The 25,206-nt window shown below is 50.5% G+C and overlaps 1 protein-coding gene across 1 annotated transcript in view; it reads left to right on the top strand.

Annotated features, from left to right (window-relative positions):
* The window catches only part of LOC115535811 (protein phosphatase 1 regulatory subunit 29), an 81,224-nt gene extending 56,601 nt beyond the window's left edge, over nt 1–24,623 (top strand). Inside the window, exons 2-3 of the mRNA XM_030347332.1 lie at nt 14,547–15,284; nt 15,820–24,623. Coding sequence (XP_030203192.1) covers nt 14,931–15,284; nt 15,820–18,372 — 2,907 coding nt within the window. The 5' untranslated portion in view covers nt 14,547–14,930 and the 3' untranslated portion in view covers nt 18,373–24,623. The remainder of the gene's footprint in view (nt 1–14,546; nt 15,285–15,819) is intronic.
* Nucleotides 24,624–25,206: the final 583 nt, after the last annotated feature.

The following is a 25,206-nucleotide window of genomic DNA, read 5'->3' as shown; positions in this document are numbered from 1 at the left end:
TGGATAAAAGAGGGGGTAGAGGGATCTTGAGGGATGGAGGTTTGGTGGAAGGGCAAGGAGGGTGCGAGAGGTGGAGAGGGGTGGTGTGGAGGAGGAGGAGTGGGGTGGAGGGGGAGGAGGGTGTGGAGGAGGAGGAGGTGTGGAGGAGGAGGAGAGGGTGGAGGAGGGCGGTGTAGATGGTGGTGTGATAGGGACGGGGGTATGCAGAGAAATAGGTTGAAAAGATCTTCAGAAGACGATAGTGGCGGATTAATTATAGATCAAACCTGCGACAGGTCGTTAGAAACACGTGTCTCCTCTCCCGTCTTCACAGCCTTCTTCCTCCTCCTCCGCCTCCCACTCCTCCTTCTCTCCTTTGAATCCTTCATCTTCCTCAGTATCTGCTCTTCACTCCGTTCTCTGGTGTCACAACTCGGTGACCCAGCTCCCTATTCACTGTCTTCCTGAGAGAGAGAGAGAGAGAGAGAGAGAGAGAGAGAGAGAGAGAGAGAGAGAGAGAGAGAGAGAGAGAGAGAGAGGGCAGAGAACCGGACCTCAGCCTCTAACCCCTCTCTCGTTAGCAGGCTCTTCTCTCTCTCTCTCTCTCTCCCCCCTGTCCTCCACCACACGCACACACACACACACACACACACACACACACACACACACACACACACACACACACACACACACATACACACACACACAGACACACACCCACCAATACATAACTCTGCTAATGTGTAGCACTAAACTCCGCCCAGTTGACAGCAGAGATAAGAAGAGAGCTGCAGCCGTCCGACGCCGCACTGCAGGTCTCTCTCTCTCTCTCTCTCTCTGTCTCTCTCTCTCCGTCTCTCCATCTCTCCCTCTCTCCCTCTCTCTGTCTCTCTCTGTCGCTTATGCTTTGAGATCTGTCTCCTGCTCTTACTGTCTCTCTTTCGCTTTAATCCACACACACACACACACACACACACACACACACACACACACACACACACACACACACACACACACACACACACACACACACACACACACACACACACACACACACAAGGGACTAGTACTCTCTCTCTCTCTCTCTCTCTCTCTCTCTCTCTCTCTCTCTCTCTCTCTCTCTCTCTCGCTCTCTCTCTCTCCCACGGTTTGGATCTCAGCTGAGGACTCCTGGGTCTGGAAGTTCCTCTTTAATCCTCGTGTGAAGTGGAGGGGAGAGATAGGGGTCTCTGTCCCCCCCCCCCCCCCCCGATTCTCTGAGGCTGGGGGGAGACTTCCGGAACAAACCCATAGGAGACGTCGGGAGTAACAAGATGGAGGGGGTGAGTGGGGGGAGAGATTGGCGGAGGGAGGGGGAGGGGGAGGAGGGAGGGGGAGAGGTAACATCATGAGGCCGGAGGATGGTTTGTCAGGAGTCTGAGTTCGCCACAAAATGGCCCCTTCGGTGGTGCTGTGTACATTGTTCACGTGCACACACATACGCATGTGCACGGGCACACACACACAGGCAATAACCCTCACATTACTGGATCTGGACAGCTATTCTCTGTAACTGTTAACTTTATCGTTATCCTCAGTAACAGCAGTTCCCATAGCAACGACCCCATCCTCCCAGCTCCCTGACCCACTGGGTTTGATGGGGTTGTTTCTCAGATTCTTCTGATCCCACCTTCCAGAAGTGTCAGCTTCTCGTATTCCCCTGGACTTGATTCACCACAGTATTCACATTAGATCTGTTCTGGATTCTGTTCTGACACCTGATTGAGTTTTATTTTTCCCAAAAGGTACTGTGTTAAATATTCCTTATTTCTGCTTTCCCTCCGAAACCCCCACCTCTCCCCCCTGTGGCCCACGGGTCTTAAGAACCGTTGGAACTCGTCTGTAAAGACGGTTCAGTTCCCGCTCCGCCTAAAGTCGTCTCCTGGGCTCACTGGAGGCCCAAAGGGTGGATACTCCACCAGCTAGAGCGAGTCTGTAGAGCATCATGGAGAATGAGGAGGGCATAGGTCCAGTGAAACACTCACTTCTGTCAGGAACTACGTTACTAAACATTTGGTAGAGGAAGCAAAATCATTGAGTCATTTCCTATTTAAGGAATCGCTGATCTGTGGCTCCCAATCTGCCTTCCCATTTGAGGAGCGAGTCAACAGGACCCATCCACCTGTCCAGGCGGTTTGTGGTCGCCTGGGATCAGCAGAACGCCAGCAGTACTGACTGCTGTGTGGAGAGACCACCAGTGATAAGGAACACTCAACCGTGTATTATTAGCCGGCAGGCAGGAGAGAAAAGATTCACATAAGGAATCCCACCCACACCTCATGAAGAGGCATTACTGCTTGCCAATTTCAGTCCATTTTTTTATGCTGTTTGGCAATATCTCTGCAGATACCAGTGCCAACAATTTGAATGACATTGGGCTAAATGGTTGAGAATTTAGATGGTAGATGGCATCAAAATGCAATTGATGTCGATGCAAGGATATTTTTTTATCGAAATGGAAAGAGAATATTTGCATTAATTAGCATTGTAATTTCATAATTAAAGTATCCAATTTTAATCCCTGCATTTACTTATATTGCACTTTTTGTGCCAGGCAGCAAAACCAAGGAAGGCTTTACAAGGGAACATTTGAGTACAATCACTAAGTTTTGAATCAGGAGAGTAACCAGGTAAACAGCAGAGATCTGACTACTGCACTGATTCTGTAAACCAAACAGCTGGCCTACAGTCAGGTGGGAAATGAAGTCCACGCATTGTTCCCTGATTCTATAGACTAGGCTCTAGATTGGAATGCACTTAAGAGTCTACCACAAATCGTGAGTTTATAACTTCTTTCCTTAGTTTCAGAACTCAGCAGTTTTAGGAAGTACACACATAGAGGGGTGTTCCCACACACTACCTCAGCCTGGTGTCTAATTGGTGATGACTGATGATGGTGCAGTCCTAATCCACTAAAACCTCAGAACAGCCTATCAGAACTGCCTCTCAGAACAGCCTCTCAGAATAGCCTCGAAGAACAGCCTCCCAGAAAAGCCTCTCAGAACAGCCTCCTAGAAAAGCCTCTCAGAACACCATCTCCAAGAACAGCCTCTGAGAACAGCCTCTGAGAACAGCCTCTCAGAACAGCCTATCAGAACTGCCTCTCAGAACAGCCTGTGAGAACAGCCTCTCAGAACATCCTATCAAAACTGCCAATCAGAACAGCCTATCACAGGGCAGATCCATCATGACGCCTTTGTGTGTGTGAGTGTGTGGAGTAAGCTGTAAAATAGAGAGAATTGAATCCTTCAGACCCAATAAACGGTCCCCCTGCCAATTAACCTGGCTCACAGTAATGCAGTCGTGGCTAATAGGAAGGACGCAGCTTCACATTAACCCAGCGTTAGTTTGTCAAATTTCATTCACGGCGAAGAATTCTCCCCGAGCAATTATACATTGCTATAATCAATAATATATATATTAATATATAAATATAAATATACATATATATATATATGAATATATAAAAACATACACAAACACACTTACCTTCCCACATATTGAATGCGTTGCTCGAAGGCACTTGGGCAGAGCAGCCCAGCCTGACCCGGTAGTGGCGTGCCTGGTTGCCACCTGGGCGTTGAGAGAGTGGCCCCTCAGGTGAGGCGGCGGCTGCGTCCCTCCCCCTCCCCCCCTGTGTGTGTTATGTAATGTCGAGCCAGGGTCTCCCCAGCATGAGTAACAAACCGCAAAACATCCTAATTATGTAATAATAGCTTTGACAAGTCACACACACTAAGCCACCCACACACACACCCACACAAACACACACACACACACTCACACACAGACCCACACACACACACACACACACGGGGGCCAGACCCACACACCCCTGACCCCCGGGGCTTCAGTATGTGGAGCTGCAAATGAGAGCAAGTCTCCAGTGGCCGCTTGACAAGTGAGGCAGCAGCCTGGGATGGGTGTGTGTGTGTGTGTGTGTGTGTGTGTGTGTGTGTGTGTGTGTGTGTGTGTGTGTGTGTGTGTGTGTGTGTGTGTGTGTGTGTGCGCCTGACTGGCAGTGTGTGTGTGTGTGTGTGTGTGTGTGTGCGCCTGACTGGCAGTGTGTGTGTGTGTGTGTGTGTGTGTGTGTGTGTTTGTGTGTGAGCGGTATCTAAGTGGCTATGTGGGTGTGAGTGTGCGCCTAAGTGCAGTGTGTGTGTGTGTGTGTGTGTGTGTGTGTTTGTGTATTTGTGTGAAAGAGAGAGAGAGAGAGAGAGAGAGAGAGAGAGAGAGCGAGGGAGAGAGAGAAATGGAAAATTGCAGATAGAGATCTAGTGAGAGAGAACAGAGATGGAGAGAGAGAGACAGATAGAGATGGAGAGAGAGAGAAAGATAGAGATGGAGAGAGAGAGACAGATAGAGATGGAGAGAGAGAGACGGATAGAGATGGAGGGAGGGAACAGACCAAGATGGAGAACGGGACGGAGATGGAATGAAGAGAGGAGATGCAGTTTAGGTTTAGGAACTGAGACAATGAGAAGGTGACCCGGCCCGGAGGAAGCCCAGGGCCCCCGTCTGGAGCCAGGCCCAGACGGAGGGCTCGATGGCGAGCGCCTGGTGGCCGGGTTTGCCACGGAGCCCGGTCGGGCACAGCCCGAACAAACTACGTGGCACCCCCCCTCTCTAAATCCCATGGGCCCACCACCTGTGGGAAGACCCGTTGGGGTCGGGTGCGCAGCCACATGGGTGGCAGCGAAGGTCAGGGGTCTCAACGGACCAGACCCGGGCGGCAGAAGCTGGCTCTGGGGACGAATCAAATTTCATTCACGGCGAAGAATTCTCCCCGAGCAATTATACATTGCTATAATCAATAATATATATATTAATATATAAATATAAATATACATATATATATATATATGAATATATAAACACATACACAAACACACTTACCTTCCCACATATTGAATGCGTTGCTCGAAGGCACTTGGGCAGAGCAGCCCAGCCTGACCCGGTAGTGGCGTGCCTGGTTGCCACCTGGGCGTTGAGAGAGTGGCCCCTCAGATGAGGCGGCGGCTGCGTCCCTCCCCCTCCCCCCCTGTGTGTGTTATGTAATGTCGAGCCAGGGTCTCCCCAGCATGAGTAACAAACCGCAAAACATCCTAACATCCTAACATCCCCCAACGGGACATGGAACGTCACCTCGCTGTGGGGAAAGGAACCGGAGCTTGTGAGGGAGGTGGAGCGCTATCAGTTAGATCTGGTGGGGCTTACCTCCACGCACAGTCTCAGCTCTGGTACCGTACTCCTGGATAAGGGTTGGACTCTATTCTTCTCCGGAGTTGCCGAGGGCGTGAGGCGCCGGGCGGGTGTGGGGATACTCATAAATCCCCGGCTGAGCGCCGCGGTGTTGGAGTTTACCCCGGTAGACGAGAGGGTCGCCTCCCTGCGCCTAAGGGTTGTAGGGGGGAAAACTCTGACTGTTGTTTGTGCGTATGCACTAAACAGCAGCTCAGAGTACTCGGCCTTCTTGGAGACCCAGAATGGAGTCCTGTATGGGGCTCCAGTAGGGGACTCCGTAGTTCTGCTGGGAGACTTCAACGCCCACGTGGGCAACGATGGAGACACCTGGAGAGGCGTGGTGGGGAGGAACGGCCTCCCTGATCTAAACACGAGCGGTCGTTTGTTATTGGACTTCTGTGCTAGTCATGGATTATCCATAACAAACACCATGTTCGAACATAAGGGTGCTCATAAGTGTACCTGGTACCAGAGTACCCTAGGCCGAAGATCGATGATCGATTTCGTGATCGTGTCATCTGATCTGAGGCCGCATGTTTTGGACACTCGGGTAAAGAGAGGGGCGGAACTGTCAACCGACCACCATCTGGTTGTGAGTTGGATCAGGGAATGGGGGAAATTTCCGGATAGACCTGGTAAGCCCAAACGAGTAGTGCGGGTGAACTGGGAACGTCTGGAGGAGGCCCCCGTCCTAGGTATCTTCAACTCACACCTCCGGCGGAGCTTTTCTGGCATTCCTGTGGAGGTTGGGGGCATTGAGCCGGAGTGGGCGGTGTTCAAAGCCTCCATTGCTGAAGCTGCGGTGGCTAGCTGTGGCCTCAGGGTCTTAGGCTCCTCAAGGGGCGGTAACCCTCGGACACCGTGGTGGACACCGGTGGTCAGGGAAGCCGTCCGACTGAAGAAGGAGGCCTTCCGGGATATGATATCCTGGAGGACTCCTGACTCGGTTGCAGGGTACCGACAGGCTCGAAGGGCTGCAGTGGCTGCCGTGTCGGAGGCTAAGCAGCGGGTGTGGGAGAGTTCGGAGAGGCCATGGAGAAGGACTTTCGGTCGGCACCAAAGTGTTTCTGGAAGACTATCCGGCACCTCAGGAGGGGGAAACGGGGAACCATCCAAGCTGTGTACAGTAAGGATGGGACTCTGTTGACCTCAACTGAGGAGGTCGTTGGACGTTGGAAGGAACACTTTGAGGAACTCCTGAATCCGAATAACACGCCCTCCATGTTGGAGGCAGAGCTCGAGGTTGATGGTGTTTCGTCGTCAATTTCCCTGGTGGAGGTCACTGAGGTAGTCAAACATCTCCGCAGTGGCAAAGCCCCAGGGATTGATGAGATCCAGCCAGAAATGCTAAAGGCTCTGGGTGTTGAGGGGCTGTCATGGTTGACACGCCTATTCAACATCGCGTGGGAGTCAGGTACAGTGCCAAAGGAGTGGCAAACCGGGGTGGTGGTTCCCCTGTTCAAAAAGGGGGACCAGAGAGTGTGTGCCAATTACCGGGGTATCACACTTCTCAGCCTCCCTGGTAAAGACTACTCCAAGGTGCTGGAAAGGAGGGTTCGGCCGATCGTCGAACCTCAGATTGAAGAGGAACAATGCGGTTTTCGCCCCGGACGTGGAACTACGGACCAGCTCTTCACTCTCGCAAGGATCCTGGAGGGGGCCTGGGAGTATGCCCATCCGGTCTACATGTGTTTTGTGGATCTGGAGAAGGCGTATGACCGGGTCCCCCGGGAGAAACTGTGGGAGGTGCTGCGGGAGTATGGGGTAAGGGGGTCTATCCTCAGGGCCATCCAATCTTTGTACTCCCAAAGCGAGAGCTGTGTTCGAGTTCTCGGCAGCCAGTCAGTTTCGTTCTCAGTGGGTGCTGGTCTCCGCCAGGGCTGCGCCTTGTCACCAATCCTGTTTGTGATATACATGGACAGGATATCGAGGCGTAGTCGTGGTGGGGAGGGGTTGTAGTTCGGTGGTCTGAGGATCTCGTCACTGCTTTTTGCAGATGATGTGGTCCTCATTGGATCATCGGCCTGTGACCTTCAGCACTCACTGGATCGGCTGGCGGCCGAGTGTGAAGCGGCTGGGATGAGGATCAGCACAGCTAAATCTGAGGCCATGACTCTTAGCAGGAAACCGGTGGATTGCTTACTCCGGGTAGGAAATGAGTCCTTAGCCCAAGTGAAGGAGTTCAAGTACCTCGGGGTCTTGTTCGCGAGTGAGGGTACTATGGAGCGTGAGATTGGCCGGAGAATCGGAGCAGCGGGGGCGGTATTGCGTTCGCTTTACCGCACCGTTGTAACGAAAAGAGAGCTGAGCCGCAAGGCAAAGCTCTCGATCTACCGGTCGATCTTTGTTCCTATCCTCACCTATGGTCATTACAGCCAAATTCCAAACCACACACAAGAAAATAAACCTCCAAGTGGTACAATGTTTCGCCCCCACCAACGACACTGATGATGAAACCAAGGACCAATTTTACAACCAACTACATCACATTCTACAGTCCAGGAAAGAAAAGGACATCATGATCTTGATGGGAGACATGAATGCAAAGATAGGTGGAAACAACAACGGCTACGAGCTAATAATGGGAAAAGAAGGACCAGGCACCATGAATGAGAATGGAGAGAGATTTGCAGAAGCCTGTGCAGACAACAACTTGGTCATCGGTGGGTCAGTGTTCCAACACAAGAACATCCATAAAATAACATGGGTGTCTGCTGACCACATCACAGAAAATCAAATTGACCACATCTGCATCAGCCAGAAGTTTAGGCACTCACTGCTGGACGTTAGAGCCAGAAGAGCAGCAGACGCAGGGTCTGACCATCACCTCCTCACAGCAAAGATTCAGCTGAAATTAAAAGCCATGAAACACAGAGAAGGAAGGGTCAAATTTAATATACAACAATTTCAGGATATAGGTACAACAGAACTCTACAAAATCGCACTGCACAACCGGTATCAAGCACTGGAAATAGAAATAGAAACCCCCAGGGAAGTGGATGAGATATGGAAAGGTCTGAAAAACATGTGGAAAGACACATGTGAGGAAGTAGTAGGGAGACGAAAGACAGACAACAAACCCTGGCTTTCCACAGACACCACCAGAAAAGTGAGCGAGAGGAGGGGGAAAAAGGAGGCATTAAACAGAAGCAAAACCAGAGCAACCAAGATGGCAGCACAGAGAGACTATGCAGCAGCAAACAAGGAAGTGAAGAAAAGTGTAAGGAGAGACAAGAAGAAATACATTGAGGATCTAGCACAGCAGGCAGAAGAAGCAGCAGGAAAGAACAACCTGAAGGACCTATACCTAAACAATAAAAAGCTCACAGACAGATTCAGACACACACAGGCACACATTAAAAATGCACAGGGTGTACTCCTCACAACCAAGGAAGACCAAGTGAAGAGATGGACTCAACACTTTAGAGCACTGCTCAATAGGCAGGCCCCACATCTGACACCAGAAATCCCACCATCACCAAACTTGGTGAAGATAAACTGCAATCCCCCCACCAAGCCAGAAATCAAAAAAGCCATTAAGACATTGAGAGGAGGGAAAGCAGAGGGACCCGACGGTATTCCAGCAGAAGCCTTGAAAGCCGACATCGAAACCTCTACCAACATGCTCTACCACCTACTGAAAACCATCTGGGAGGAAGAATGTGTCCCATCAGACTGGAAAGATGGACACATTGTGAAAATCCCAAAGAAAGGAGACCTCAGGGACTGCAAGAACTACCGCGGAATTATGCTCCTATCAACTCCAGGGAAGGTGCTCAACCGGATCCTGCTGGAGAGGCTTCAGAAGGGGTTGGATGAGAAACTGAGGGAAAACCAGGCCGGCTTCAGGGAAAACAGATCCTGTGGAGACCAAACCGCCACCCTCAGGATTATCATTGAGCAGTCCATCGAATGGAACACTTCTGTCTATGTAAATTTCATAGATTTTGAAAAAGCCTTCGACAGTGTGGATAGGGAGATGCTGTGGAAACTGACGGCCCACTACGGGATCCCAGCAAAAATAACCAACATCATTAGGAGCACCTACCAAGGGATGCGATGCCAAGTCCTCCATGAAGGATGCATATCTGAGCCTTTTGAGGTCCTGACTGGTGTGCGGCAAGGGTGCTTGCTCTCTCCACTTCTCTTCCTCCTCTGCGTAGACTTGATCATGATACAAGTAACCTGCAATAGCCGAACTGGCATACAGTGGAGCATGACAGAGCAGCTAGAAGATCTGGATTTTGCTGATGACCTGGCACTACTGGCTCACACACATCAACAGATACAGGAAAAATCAGGCAAGCTAGAGGATACTGCTGCTCTGCTTGGGCTCAAAACTAACTCATCAAAAACCAAAGTAATGAGAAATAACAGCAACAACAACACTCCCATAACCATGAACCAAAACCAACTAGAGGAAGTAGCCAGCTTCACATACCTGGGGACTATCATTTCTGTGGATGGTGGTACAGAGGAGGACGTCCGAGCCAGAATTGGAAAGGCAAGGGCAACATTCAACATGCTCAACAATATCTGGAAGATGAAAAACCTGTCACTCAAGACCAAACTACAAATCTTCAACTCAAACGTCAAGTCCACCCTTCTATATGGCTCTGAAACCTGGAAGACCACCACTAACATACTCAATAAGCTGCAGACTTTCACCAACCGGTGCCTCAGACGCCTCCTGGGAATCTATTGGCCCAACACCATCTCAAACGCCAACCTGTGGGAACTCACCAAACAAGAAACAATAGAAACCCAAATCCGGAGGAGGAAATGGAAGTGGGTAGGCCATACACTCAGAAGACAGAAGTCAATCACGAAGCAAGCCCTAACCTGGAACCCACAGGGCAAGAGGAAGAGAGGCAGACCGAGAACCACCTGAAGAACCACAGAACAGGAAATGAAGAAAGAAGGGCTGTCCTGGCCTCAACTGGAGCGGAGGGCCCAAGACAGGAGAGGATGGAGGGGTTTTGTCGATGGCCTATGTTCCTTTGGGAACTTAAAGGCCTAACTAACTAACTCACCTATGGTCATGAGGGCTGGGTGATGACCGAAAGGACGAGATCGCGGGTACAAGCGGCCGAGATGAGTTTTCTCAGAAGGGTGGCTGGCGTCTCCCTTAGGGATAGGGTGAGAAGCTCAGCCATCCGTGAGGAACTCGGATTAGAGCCGCTGCTCCTTTACTTAGAAAGGAGTCAGCTGAGGTGGTTCGGGCATCTGGTAAGGATGCCCACTGGGCGCCTTCCTTGGGAGGTGTTTCAGGCACGTCCAGTGGGGAGGAGACCTCGGGGAAGACCCAGGACTAGGTGGAGAGATTATATCTCAACACTGGCCTGGGAATGCCTCGGGATCCCCCCGTCAGAGCTGGTCAATGTGGCCCGGGAAAGAGAAGTCTGGGGCCCCCTGCTTGAGCTGCTCCCCCCGCGACCCGACCCCGGATAAGCGGATGACGATGAGGATGAGGATGAGGGACAATGAGAAGGAACAACAGAGAGAGGAAGGAGAGGGACTTAGAGCAGCAAAGATTGTATTGGATGTAAATGAGAATCAAGAGGAGTGAGACATGTTTTACACTGCCAAATACGACCGTTTTATACTCGCCTTTCTTCCGCCATGGTCAGCGTGTTTACACTCACCAAGGTAATATACTGGCTTGATTTCGGACCCAAATTTCCCCTTCTCGAATCACATTTGGCGTTTTATTGTCATGCAAATGACATTAGACGGCTTTGCGGTACCAGGGGCGGGACATGGGTAGAGGTGTTTCTGTGTTGTCTTTACAACTGAGACAATGACTTCATGTGTGTGTGTGTGTGTGTGTGTGTGTGTGTGTGTGTGTGTGTGTGTGTGTGTGTGTGTGTGTGTGTGTGTGTGTGTGTGTGTGTGGGCTGGGTGTGTGTGTGGGTGTGTGTGTGGGCTTCATGACAAGGGCCATGAAGATACGCTCTGAAACAAGCTGTCCCCTGTAATAAGGTTAACGTTAACGTTGGCCCGGTGTTCCGGGCCAACAACATCCAGAGGTTCATGGACTACTTTCCCACTTCTGAGGCCCTCAATGCGGTCCTGCAGTAATGAGAGAGGAGGAAGGAGGGGAGGAACTGGAGCATGTTCTTGGTGGAACCCTCAAGGGGAAACAAAGTAGGATGGAGTGGAATGAGTTCTGTGGCTTCGGCAGAAGGAGAGGCACAAAGTTTGGATTTAGAGTGAGGAGTCATCAGGGGGCTCCGTGGACTCAGAGATGGATGTGTTTACGGCTGTTTGGAGCGTTTAGACGGACCGGGCAGCGGTAGTGGAGGAGAGGAGATGTGAAGGTGAAGAAGGACGAGGATTCAGGGAGCCACTGAGTGACGGCCGATGGGGAGAAGATAAAATATATATATATATATATATATATATATATATATATATATATGTATATATATATATATACAAATATATATATAAAGATATCTATAGACTGCTATTCTGCCAACATGACATGTTGTTTCCCAGAGGACTGGTGTGTGTCCCTGCTGTCCCTGTGGCTCAGAATTCTGCAATTAGTGAAGCATATAAGAAACAGTTGGTGTGGATTGGAGTGAGAGGCTCAGTGTGTGTGTGCGTGTGTTCCTGTGTGTGTGTGTGTGTGTGTGTGTGTGTGTGTGTGTGTGTGTGTGTGTGTGTGTGTGTGTGTGTGTGTGTGTGTGTGTGTGTGTGTGTGTGTGTGTGTGTACGTGTGTTTGTGTTTGCACATTGGATTGGTCTGTGTATGTGTTTACGTATTAAGTGTGTGTGTATCTCTCGGTATGTTAAGATTGTGTGTGTGTGCTTGTGTGCAATGGAAACGTGTGTGTGTATGTATGTATGTGTGTGTGTGTGTGTGTGTGTGTGTGTGTGTGTGTGTGTGTGTGTGTGTGTGTGTGTGTGTGTGTGTGTGAATGTGTGTGTGTGTGTGTGTGTGTGTGTGTGTGTGTGTGTGTGTGTGTGTGTGTGAGTGTGTGTGTGTGTGTGTGGGTGAATGTGTGTGTGTGTCAGTGGAGGCTTCTATAAGACTACAGGTGAAGCAGTGCTTCACAAAAACAGTAAAAAAATAATAATAAAAAAAAATCTTACAATAATCCCATTTTCAGTGCTTCGAAACAGAAATACAGTCACTAAAACGAGCTGTTTTCCTGAAATCAATTCTGTGATTGACAACAGCGCCACCCGCGGTGGAACAGATAATTACAGTGAATCTTACTTTCCTTTTGCTTCACCACCATTCCCATTGAATTCAATGTAAATCGAGCGTGTGTGTGTGTGTGCGTGTGTGTGTGTGTGTGTGTGTGTGTGTGTGTGTGTGTGTGTGTGTGTGTGTGTGTGAGTATGTATGTGTGTGTGTTTGTGTGTGTTGTTTTGCCACCAAAATTGAATGCAGGCACGCGGGGCTCGGGCTGCTAACACAAAAACAGCAACAGGCAGTTAATCTCCTCCTCATGTGAACCGATGACTGCCACTCAAATGAAGTGCAGATAGTAGGGGGGAGGGAGGGAGGGAGGAGGGGCTTAGTTCTCCATGACAACAGGCCGTCCGTGGTCATTAAGATGCCGCTCAGCAGGCGGAGGAGAGCAGAACCTCTGGTGGTGCCCAGGGGCGGAGGAGGAGGAGGGGCAGGTGGAGGAGATGGTGACAGGTGGTGTCAGGTGGAGCAGAGTGATGGACAGACAGGGACAGGTGGAGGTGGAGCAGAGTGATGGACAGACGGTGACAGGTGGAGGTGGAGCAGAGTGCTGGACAGACGGGTGACAGCTGGAGGTTGAGCAGAGTGATGGACAGACGGGTGAAAGGTGGAGGTTGAGCAGAGTGATGGACAGACGGGTGACAGGTGGAGGTGGAGCAGAGTGATGGGTGCTGGAGTCTGGGTCTGGAGAACCCAGTTGGACAGTGGTTAATGGGGGGGGGGGTGATATTTGTTCACTCTGTGGCCCAGCCTGGCTGAGTGTACATCTGTGACGGGCTGACATCCCGTCAGCCAGCTAGCCATTAATTGTACTTAAAGCTGCTTGTGCGTGTTAGAGGACTGCCCATTATAATCCTTTAAACACTGAAATTATTACAATTATAAGAGCATTGGTGATGGTGAGTTCTGTTAAGTCCCTCTGAGGTACTCTAAGTGCCCCAGGGCAGATTGGTGCCTCCCCATATCTCCTAACTGGCAAGAAGCTAGGATACGATGATACAGGACTTTGGTGAATCATCTCGAAACACCTTGGCTACTCCTGCTTCCTCTACTGATCTGATTGGACATGATGTTGGTGAATAGCGCTGTGTTATTGAGACTAATTTTAAAGGTGATGGTCCACAGCGCAAACGACTGAAGTAGCGTCACCTGAACTCACCCCCTGTCTCTCTGACATCTGGTTCAGAGCACTAGGGTCACTAAGGGGCTTGTGTGCACATTCATTGTTTGGGTCCAAGTACATTTACATTTAGGGCATTAAACCCTAAATGTAATCTCTCTCCAGCTTTTATCCAAAGCGACTTACAATAGTACATTTGTCAGAAGAAAGAGAAACAACAATATATCGCAGCAAGATACAGTAAGGATGTTCATAGAACCAAGTGTCGAGCACTAACAATTGTCTTTTCAGTCCTTACTCAAGTTGGAAAAAATAAAGAATAAATAGACGGGAAAGTCATAAAAGAGATACTGATCTTTCTTCCAGTTTATTTTTCAGATTCTCTGACCTTGGTCATGCAGATGTTACATCTTTTGTGATAACGGTTAAAAAAGAGTCCTTTAGACTTATCTATTCAGTAGCTTCTGTAAGCTAAATTTGATTCTTATTGGATGTGGAGAAAGGGCTTCACTTTACTGAAGCCCAACTAATGACCGTGACTTACCTCGTAAAGAAGCCCTCTGCGTTCTCAGCGGATTACAGCTCTCGTTCTACAAGTTTGACGTCTAAAAGGCTGCTTTTAAGGAATTATAGGAATCTAATCCAAAGCACACGCATATACTGTATATCTGCAGTGATCTGGCCGTCGTTCTAATGGCATGCATTTGGCCTTTTATGGATGCTTGGTTGTGATAAATATGCGCTTTGCTGTGGTGGTGTGTGCTCAACAGCAGCGTATATATAATTTATAATCCCCACGGTGCTAGATGCATTTATTGTTTCATAAATGTCATAGTTATCTGTGCAGGACTAGATCCAACATGGAGGGTCCCTTCTCTTCCTTTTCCCATGTCATGTGACTCTTCTCTTCCTGGTTCTCTTCCTGGTTGATCATGTGACTGTTCTCTTCCTCTCCAGGTTCTCCGTCAGTCCAGAGGTCTGCGCTGTCCGTCCAAACGAGTCTCGCCGGGGTCTGTGGTCCACGGAGAGAGAGTATGAAGAATACGTCTGAGACGCCTCACCACTGCCCCACAGGAAGTGACACAACATGGACCCCTTGCTAATCACCACCATGACCAAAGAGCAGTGATTGCCCCCCGCCCCCCCTCGCCCCTTGTGAAAGCCCAGCCCCCGTCCCCGTCGTAACCTGGTCCTAACCCCTCTCTTCGTGGGGACCTCCTCCTCGCTGCGCGATCTCCTGCCAGCAGAACGTGTTCCTCACCTCCCTCCTCCTCCTTCCCCCCTCGCCACCCCCTCCACTCTCCTGCACCTCTTTTATTGTGATCTCTTCACGTAGTAATCATGCCCAACATCCTCCCCTCCACCCGACTCCCCCCTCTCCCTTTCCTGCTCCTCCTCCCCTCTGCACTCCTCCTCCTCCTCCACCTCCCGGCGGTCAGGCCCGACTGCTGGCTGATCGAGGGGGACAAGGGCTACGTGTGGCTGGCCATCTGCAGCCAGAACCAGCCCCCCTACGAGACCATTCCGCAGCACATCAACAACACAGTGCATGACCTGCGGCTCAACGAGAACAAGCTGAAGGCCGTGCTCTTCACCTCCATGTACCGCTTCACCAACCTCACCGACCTCAACCTCACCAAGAACGAGATCAGCTACGTGGAGGACGGCGCCTTCGCCGGCCAAGCCAACCTCCAGGTGAACGACTGCTTTCAGTCAAAGAAGTAGCGTGGTGCTCTGTGATGTCAGGATGCAGGGGTTACCTCCCCCTCTGTGGATATCAGCACTACATTATGATGGCGATGGACCGATAAGATTAGAGTCGTACGGTAACAGCAGAACCCGCAGCATCTCTCCATCCCCACTCATCTGTCCCTGCAGATCTCTTTGTGCAATATTGCTTTGAACAGTATGCTATGTTTAATCCAATATGATGGATTTCTTTTGTAATTGTGTATTTAGCGCAAGAGCTTTTACTCACAGCGGCAAATGAATTGGTTCCATATCCACATGGGAGAACACAATAATAATAAGGGAAAACTAAATAAATACATTTTAATAAATAATTGAACTGCCATTTTAGTCCAATTGATTTAGTGCCAGAAACTGCTTCAGTAAGCTTGAGTTGGGGAACTGTTGATGAAACATCCAAATCCCCAAGGGGCAGGAGACACTGCTCTTAGTATTCACTCAGTAGGTTGTTCCAGTGAATAAACCCCTCTATCTTCTCCAGGTTCTTCAGCTGGGCTACAACAAGCTGACCAACCTGACGGAGGGCATGATGAGAGGCCTGGGCCGCATGCAGTGCCTCTTCCTCCAGCACAACCTAGTCGAGGTCATCGCCAGCAATGCATTCTGGGAGTGCCCCAGCCTCAGCAGCATCGACCTGTCGTCCAACAAGTTGGCGCGCATTGATCCCTCCACCTTCACGGTGCTGAGCCGCCTGATGGTGTGTGAGCTGGCGGCCAACCCCTTCCACTGCGGCTGTGAACTCTACACCTTCCTCACCTGGATGGAGTCCTTCAACAACGTCACTCACACGTACGACCGGCTCCAGTGCGAGACGCCCCGAGAGATGTTCGGCTACCCCTTGCTGAGTCCCATCGCCGCCGGCCACGCAGGCCGCAACGCCAAGAACATCCTATCCTCCATCTGCAGGGATGGGATGTACATCCCAGGCATGACCTCCCTGCCCCCTGACCTGGACGGGACGTCCGGGATGGGGATGGAGATGTTCGGTGGCATGGGGCCGTACCACCAGCCCACCACCTCCTCCGGCGAGCACAGCTTCACGCCCACAATAAAGCTCCACCACGTGTCTCTGTCCTCCGCCTCCATCCTGGTGCAGATCCCACGGCCCTTCAGCAAGATGTACATCCTAACGCAGTACAACCACACCTACGTGTCGGATGTGATGAACCTGAAGAACAAGAAGGAGCTGATCACACTGGACAAGCTCAAGTCGCACACAAACTACACCTTCTGCGTGGCGTCCATCCGCAACTCCCAGCGCTACAACCACACCTGTCTGGAGTTCGCCACACGGGCGCAGAAACAAGACGAGCTGCTGCCCACGCCATCCACCACGTCCCATTACATCATGACCATTGTCGGCTGCCTGTTCGGCATGCTCATCGTGTTAGGCTTCGTCTACTACTGCCTCCGCAAGAAACGAATGCACGACGAGAAACAGAAGTCCATATGTGTGAAGAAGACCATCCTGGAGATGCGCTATGGACCGGAGGTCGCTGCGGCGGTCGCCAACGATCCATCAGCGGTCCACAAACTCCAGGAGCAGTCCAGAGAGCACCACCAGTACCAGCATCACCACGGGGGGAAGCTGCCCATGTCCGCCTCCTCCAGTTCGGGCATGCTCCACTCGGCCAACACTAGCACCTCCAGACTCTCGTCCATCCCCCAGGTGGAGAAGATGGCAACAGCCTTCTCCGACGCCATGCTCACAAGCAAAGGGAACTACATGGACGTCCGCAGCGGGGCGGCGGGGATGGACCGCGTCGGGGACGGAGGCCTCAGCCGGCTGAGGGATGACGACGGCAATGCCACCGACATCGGCGAGGACTCCGACGACGACGGGCGGGGCTCCGCCTCGGAGATCTCCACCATCGCCATGGAGGTGGACAAGGTCAACCAGATCATCAACAACTGCATCGACGCCCTGAAGCTGGATGCGGCGGCGGTGGCGGCGGCCGGGGCCTCGGCCAATCACACATCTTCCCCCTCCTCCCCGCCGCCGACCAGCACTTCCTCCTTGACGCGGGGCATGATCCCCCTGTCCCAGGTCGTCACGGACGCCTGCCAGGGGAACCCCTCCAGCAAGGCGCCCCTCCCTGCCCCCCTCCCAGCATTCAGCGTCCCTCTCTCTGAGCGTCCCGGGATCAGCGGCGGGGGATTCGTGGTCACCCCGCCGTACCGGCCCCCTCCCCCGGCCAGCGCCGTGCGGCCCATCCAGCGGCAGATGAGCGCGGACGCGGCGGTGGTGATGGTCAATGCCGTGAAGAAGCAGTGCAGCACCACCTCCTGCGGCTCCGTAGGGAGGGACCGGGAGCGCGGTGGGGCCCGTGTGTACAGCCTGGACGTCCCTGAGCCACGGAGCCCCGACGCCTGCGGCCAGCAGCAGCAGCAGCAGTACCCGGAGCGGGCCAGTCCAGTGGGCTGCGGGGAGCCCCAGGAGAGGCTTCCACTGGTAGGGGGTGGCAGCTTCAACGGAGGGGGTGGTGGTGGGTGCGACAGTGGTGGTCTTGGTGCCCAACATCAGGACAAACAGAAGCATCAGCACCATCAGCAGAAACAACAACAACAGCAACAGCAGCAGCAACAACAACAACAACAACAACAACAACAACAACAACAACAACAGCAGCAGCAGGAGCAGCTGGAGGTGCAGCAGGACTACCACTGTTCGGAGCACCGCCACTCCGTCCCGGCCCTCTACTATGAGGGCTCCCACCAGGGCTCCCCGGCCCAGAGGGTCTCCTTCTTGAAGCCCCTGACCCGGGCCCGCCGGGACGCCGCCTCCTATTCCCAGCTCTCCCCGGCTCGCCACCACTCCAGCTACTCCGGCTACTCTTCCAGCCCGGAATACTCCTCTGAGAGCTCCCTGCGGATCTGGGAGCGCTTCCGCCCGTACCGCAAGGGCCACCGCGACGAGTCCTGCTACGTGACGGCTGGCAACGCCCTCCGCAAGAAGGTGCAGTTCGCCAAGGGTGAGGACCTCCATGACATCCTGGACTACTGGAAGGGGGTCTCGGCGCAGCAGAAGCTGTAAGCGGCCGCCGGGAGGAAGAACCATGTCCCTGATCGGTAGACGATCACGTCCCTGACACGGCAAGGCCAGCCAGCCGTGGGCATCACCGGTGAAGGAGGAGGCTAATTTTTATCTTTGAATTTCTTGGCATGCGATGTCCTGGATTGAACACGGAGGGTGTGGAGGGAGGAGCTCTGACATTTACGTTTGTGTGAGAAACATTCCAGCGCTTCATTTTACACCTTGGTTTCGAGAGGCGTTTTGGATTTCTGTCCTTCAGCGATCCGCCAGTGGGGGTGGTGGGTGTTATTTTTGGCACTCTTTAATTAGTGCACAGTACAAAGTGCACATAGGGAGCGCACTATTTGGAACATCTCTCGCAGTGCCATCTTTTTATCCAGGGGTAATTGCAAACCATAGAGCGGAATAGCTTAATGTGTATGTGTTCTTGTGTGTGTGTGTGTGTGTGTGTGTGTGTGTGTGTGTGTGTGTGTGTGTGTGTGTGTGTGTGTGTGTGTGTGTGTGTGTGTGTGTATGTCTGTGTGTGTGTGTGTGTGTGTGTCCACACTCATACATGGTTCATCCAACCGTATGACTTTGCATTGCTTTACTCAGAATCCCATCCACTGGGGGTCTGTGTTCATTTATTCCTTCAGGGCCACCATACATGTAATAGGATAACACACAAGCACTAGAAAGAACCATAACCCAATTATAAAACCGCAAGAGAAAGAAATAACTAGTCACATGTTATAAACTGAAAACAGGATAGAGGTAGAGATATGAACGTTTTGGTGCAGCAGTGATACATATATCAAGTAGATCAATGAGAGCATTCAAGGAGAATGCAACAACAACTAAATCAATTTGAGAACAGCAGTAGTAGTGCACTCCAAATCCTTTTGTCCTGCTCGATGCGATGCAGACTCTACACAAATTTGTGCACTAATGTCCACAGCCATGCGTTGTAGAATCGATTACGTTCCAAGAACCTTTGCCTAAGCTTTGCACTCAGAGAACAAGAGTGTGCGCTCTAAACTCTAATGGGAAGAGAAATGAGTTGGAGTTACTATTACTGCAGCCTGCTTGTACAACCTAATGTCATTACCTTCTCCTGTGGTCAAATAGGTCCATAATGATGGCCTAAGATGGTTGTGCAGATGTCTAGACTTATAACAACAGATTAATGTTGATATGTTAGTAAAAGTGCACCGTAAAGATTAGGGTGCATTCCTCATGGTATGTGGCAGATTATTGCCTCCTGTCCTCTTCCTTAATACCCAGTCCGCCCATCAGCTCATGTATCCCTGTTGGGAGCTTGGCACTGGTCCTGCTCGATTAATCGTTATTACAACCAGTCCAGGCTGGAGATGTCTCTGCCAGCGGATTTGACATCGCTCACAGCTCTGGTCACAACAGAGCGTCACTGCGATGAAGAGGCTTGACACTAATTGTGAATGACCAAAGTGTCTCCTGAATGACAGATACAGCTGCCATGTGACGCCCCCTCCTAGACTTCTGTGTTCTGTGTCTACCCACCACTTCACCTTATTCAATTATCTTTGATCCCAATCACATATGCCACCTCGTCCATGTGTGTGTTGTTTGATTCAGTGTTTGTCCACCTTTAGGTAAGAGCACCTTAAGGTGCCGTCCGATGAACTCCATGGAAGATACGTAGGCTTTCCATTCCTACTGCATCACAGCCTCCCCATGCATCCCCCCCTGTTCCCCGTCCGTTACTGTGTCTTCTATCGGAGGTTTGATAAGTTTCCAATGGACGCTCCAGTGGACGTACGACTGCCACGCTGTGTTCCCTGGACTCAGGAGACTGACAAGGGTCCGTCTGTCCGTCTGTCAGGCCTCCAAGTGGAGGCCGACCCTGTCCCGGCTGTGGGGCCCCCCAGCCTGCCACCTGCTGCTCTCCAAAGCAGGAAGCGATGACGTGCTACATGTGTGAAAACGTAATCAAAAATAAAAGATCTCCCACCCTTCAGGGGGGCCCCCGAGAACTCAGAGAGGGCCTCGCTGCAGGAGGTGGGGAACCCGGTACTAAGAGAGGCTCTCGCTCCAGGAGGTGGGGAACCCGGTACTCAGTGGCTCTCGCTCTAACAGGTGGGGAACCCGGTACTCACAGAGGATCTCGCTGCAGTAGGTGGGGCGGGTCAGACCGCAACGGACTGAAATCTGGAAAGAGGAGAAGAAGAAGGAATATCTCTCGCTGTGAGTTTTTTGTTTTTTTAAGGAACCTTGGAATTTACAAAGGACTGTGGACTGATTTCGAGATGCTGAAGGGAGTGTATGTTAGAGGACCCTCGCGAGGCGTCTGCGAAGTAGTTATTAATAGCATGAGAGCATTTATTTCCTTTTTTTATGACCTTCTCCCTATCATGTGTGAACGACTGCCATTTGAATACGCCAGCCTTTAACGGTACAATGTGAGACAAAGATCCAACTACATGTTTTGATTAAACGTTGGAGTGAAGGAAGGTGAATCACAAACAAATCAGTTCAGTTAGTTTTATGAGGAACAAAGACTGTAGTGTAGTTTCAGCTGCCCTGCTGCTCGCAGACCCCCATTCATCAGCATACAGCCCCTTCCCTATCGATGCCTCCGCAACCTTCCACAAGTAGAGGCTCATTAGCATTTCTCCCATTGCAATGTTCTCTACCGAACACATCGTAAACATAACGTTTGCACCCAGGAGTGGCAAAGCTCACCACAAACATTAAAAAAGTTAGAAGCCCGCTGACTAATTAACTACAGAGTTAGCGTAGAGTGTAGCATCTAAAATGGCTGACTGCCTGCTACAATTTAATGCATCTTCTCTAGGCATCAAAATGAGTCGAGTTTACAAAATGGAGTTTACAACACACTGGGGTCAGCACTGTCCATAAATAAAGCAATGCTTCTCATTCTGTGCCCAACCTCTCAGTCACTGGCCTCCACTCAGACCCGTGCAGCTAGCAGCCGTGCTAGGAGCTCTTGTGCATCGTGCTCATGAGATATATGCAATGCATATTCATAGTTCGGTATAACAAGGTACAAACGAGTCACACTGTGCCTCGTGCCTCCACGTATGTTCTGCTCAGTGCGTAGGAGGCACACACAGTTCAACTGAATATGTCCCACAGAAACTAATGGCATTACATTTTGTATTCATGCTGCATTGCATGAATTTTTAATTTGCTCATGGTCAGTGGAGCTCCGTGCTGATTGGCTGTCCCCCCCCCAGAGGTGGGGTTGACCCTCGGGTTGATAGGCCGAGTCCCCGTCGCTTGCCCAGAGCCATAAAACCGAGCAAGCTGTGAAAGCGCTGCCTGTGTGGTGTTCTGTTAACGCTGCCCATGTGGTGTTCTGTCAACGCTAAGATTGCCCGTGTGGTGTTCTGTTGATGCTAACATCGCCCCGTCGTGGTCGCTTTACTTCCATCTCCGGACTCTGCAGAGGGAAGTGGTCAGAGTGCGTCTCTCTGCAGAAGGAAGCCAGACTTTCTTTCTTATAGTTTTTTTGCACCTTGTAATGCCGGCTGTAAACTCTAGAGCCATCCCAGGACTCCCCTTCCCCTTCTCCTCTCTTATCCTCTGACCTCCTCCCCCCTCCCCTCTCCATCCCCTCTCCTCTCCTCCCCCCTTCCCTCTCCTCCCCCTTCCCTCTCCTCCTCTCCTCTATCCTCCCCTCTCCTCTACTCCCCCCTTCCCTCTCCTCCCCTCTCCTCTCCTCCCCTCTCCTCACCTCTCCTCTCCAACAGGGCTTCCCCCTGTCTTCATGGCACCTCAAGGAAGCCATGCCAGCAGAGATATCTAACGCTTTGGAAATATGCAACACATTCCTTTACACTTTTGATGCCTAGGTATTTAGAAGGGCTACTGGTCGAGGGTGCAGATCTCCTCAGATGTTCAGGGCCGTAGTGGTAGTAGGAGTACCAGCGGATTGAGTGGAAGCTGTTGTGAGATTACCAACAAGAAGAGATCAATGAGTGAGAGAAGAAACGGCTTCCCTGGAGAGCATAGACAATCGGGAAAGAGGATGTAGGGGGAGGGGGAATAAGATGTTAGAGAGGGAGGTAGGCAGGGTGTGGAGGGATCGAGGTGAGGTTGGAAGAGAGAGATGGAGAAGAGGTTTCCAGACATTTACGCCGGCCGGTCCGGTCAAACATACTTCACAGTGGAACAGTTTTTCTTGTGTCTGTTCCAGAAGGCCACTTCACTCTTCGTCTGTATTTCTATAAGTCTATGTTAATATGGTTTATATGATGTTAATGGCCGGCCACGGCCATTAAAGTATTCATAAGTACGTATGTTATGATGTCTGCCCTGAATGACCTTTTACAAAACGAACAAAACGTCCAAATACTAAATCAGTAAAAATGTCATGCCATGCTCACGCAACCAACCCCCCCCCCCCCCCCGACACACACAGACAATCTGAAAGGACATATGCTTGTAGGTCTCTCCAGAGTGTTTCATGGCTGAATAATTACCCTGACTGCACCGCCCCCCCCCCCCCTTACACACACAGACACAATAAGCTAAATTAGCGTGAATAATAAGGCCTCTCTCATCCCTCGTCTTTAGCAGAGCTCCCTTGTAGCGCTGACAGCAGAGCCCTGGATCAGTAATTCCCTGTCCTCCTTTCTTCTGCTCGTACATTATGGCATCCGTTAGCCAATGGTAAGGCTGGAAGCTCTCTGGCTGTGGGTCCACATTGTACTCATGTTGCGCGTCGACTAATACCTGCTGTTCGGCATCGCGGCCACAGATGATAGATAGATGGATAGATGGATAGATAGATAGATAGATAGATAGATCGATAGATCGATAGATAGATAACAACTTTATTAATCCCCCGAGGGGAACTTCCTTTGTTACTGCAGCAGTGGAAAACACAGGATAAGATATGATACAAAAAAAATACAGAGTACTAATGAAAACCAAATACTAAAGTAAATACAAACAAAAATCGGGCAAAAACCCCCCGATATAAAACATTTAAATTATAAAGTGTAAATTATAATCATATAGTGGCCTTCTATCAGTAAGTGGATCAGTGAGATGTGTTCTGGGATGTGGCCATGAGGAGTTGGTTGATTCACCATACGTTTGAAGGCGACTGAAATGCTGACTTCCCCGGTCGGGCCGACCCCTCTCCCACTAAGCCGACGTGTCACGCTAAGTGTTAGTTAGTCCTCCTCGTCGTTGTACTGCCAGGAGAGCATTAGGAGGCTGAGGAGGGCCTGAACCAAAGCAAAGACAATGTGTTAGGAGAGGAACTGGAGCTAATAACACGAGGGTCCACCCGTGGGAGAGCAGCACGATCATGATCAGAGTGATCATGGTCAGGCCAGGCCGCTGTGGAGCTGGACTAGCAGACAGTAGTCTGAGTGAACTCCAGCTGTCTTTCCCTCTCAGTCTTAGTCCTCCTGATGCCAGCAGCGGAACAGAGTGGAGGAGGTTTGGGCTTTGATACTCTTCTACATTTAGCGGTTTTGTTTTAGCGATGCATGACGTAGTGCCAGTAAGGTATTTTTAATTTTCACCTGATATGCAATGTCTCTTTCAAGCTCAGATATCTCCCCACTAAAAGATGTTAACGCCATCACAAACATATCAATGTTTTTATAACCCGAGCAGCAGAGCAGCTGAACGAGGGCATGTTGGTCGAAGAGTAGGGCTCTGGATTGACCACAAGAACTACTTTTCCAATCGAGAAACGTTATGAACATTAACATTATGTTTTCGTTATTTTGTTATGTTTGCACAATATGCATAGGCTCCGTGTCGTCATGGGAGGGCTTGCGAAGACAGGAAGTGATTTAAAGTATCTGTGAAATATCTGTGAATTTTGTACACTGGAAAAAATAATGAAATGTTAAAAAACAGTGAATATTTTATACAGAGCCTTGTTGATTTTGTTTGTGTTGTTTGTGTGTTTCTTAAGTTTTGGTTGAATGTTTTCTCTTTTTGTTATATAGTGTGTGTGTGAGTGTGTTTGCGTGAGCGTGTGTTTGTTTGTTTGTATGTGTGTGTGCTTTTATTTTGAGGGGGGTGGGGGGGGCTGTTATGGGGAATATATGGTGTGGATTTTATTACTTGCAATGATCTATGTCCTAAAGGTTTAAGAGCAGAGAAAGCTTAAAATAGTGAAGTCCATCAACAGACAAAAGTGTTATATTTGCATGACTCCTTGTATTTTTTGAGAGATGAAAATATATTGTTGTGTAAAAAACTGAGTGGATGTACATTGAAAATATAACTCTTCTTACAGTTTAGGTTTTACGTTTTTTCTTTGATTTCCTGTGGAGTTTCCTATTGTTTTACCTCGAACATAAATAACCTAAATGAACAAGCAAACAAAAGTCATCACATGCAGAACAATGTTAGATGGAAGACTTCACACTGCGACAGAGTTAACCATAGAGAGGGACCACAGAAACACACATACCTGCGCACATAAACACACACATGCACACATACATACATGCCTATACACACACACGCACACCCATCAACACACGCACACACGGGCGAGCGCACACACACACACACACCCTCCCACCCACCAGTCCCAGGAGCCATGACTCCTCTATCTCTCTGGGTATTAGAGGAATTGGTGATCGACAGCCAGCGGCCATCTTGTTCTTAATGCCTGCTTGATGGGGACCTGATCCAGACGTCAGCGTTCAGGTTGAGGTCCATGGGGGCCGATGGGGCCCCTGTACCCCAGGGCTTTAAACAAACCCCAATCCTTCAGTGAGGAGGCCCCAGCCCAGCAGTATGCCCTGACCCGGTCAGGAACGATGTGACATCATGGGCTCTACCGGAATATATACAGTATATATAAAAAATATATAG

This window comes from Gadus morhua, chromosome 2 (assembly GCF_902167405.1).
Source record: "Gadus morhua chromosome 2, gadMor3.0, whole genome shotgun sequence".
NCBI classification, from domain to species: domain Eukaryota; kingdom Metazoa; phylum Chordata; class Actinopteri; order Gadiformes; family Gadidae; genus Gadus; species Gadus morhua.
The sequence above is the reverse complement of the archived record's forward strand: the minus strand, read 5'-3'. Positions and strand labels throughout refer to the sequence as shown.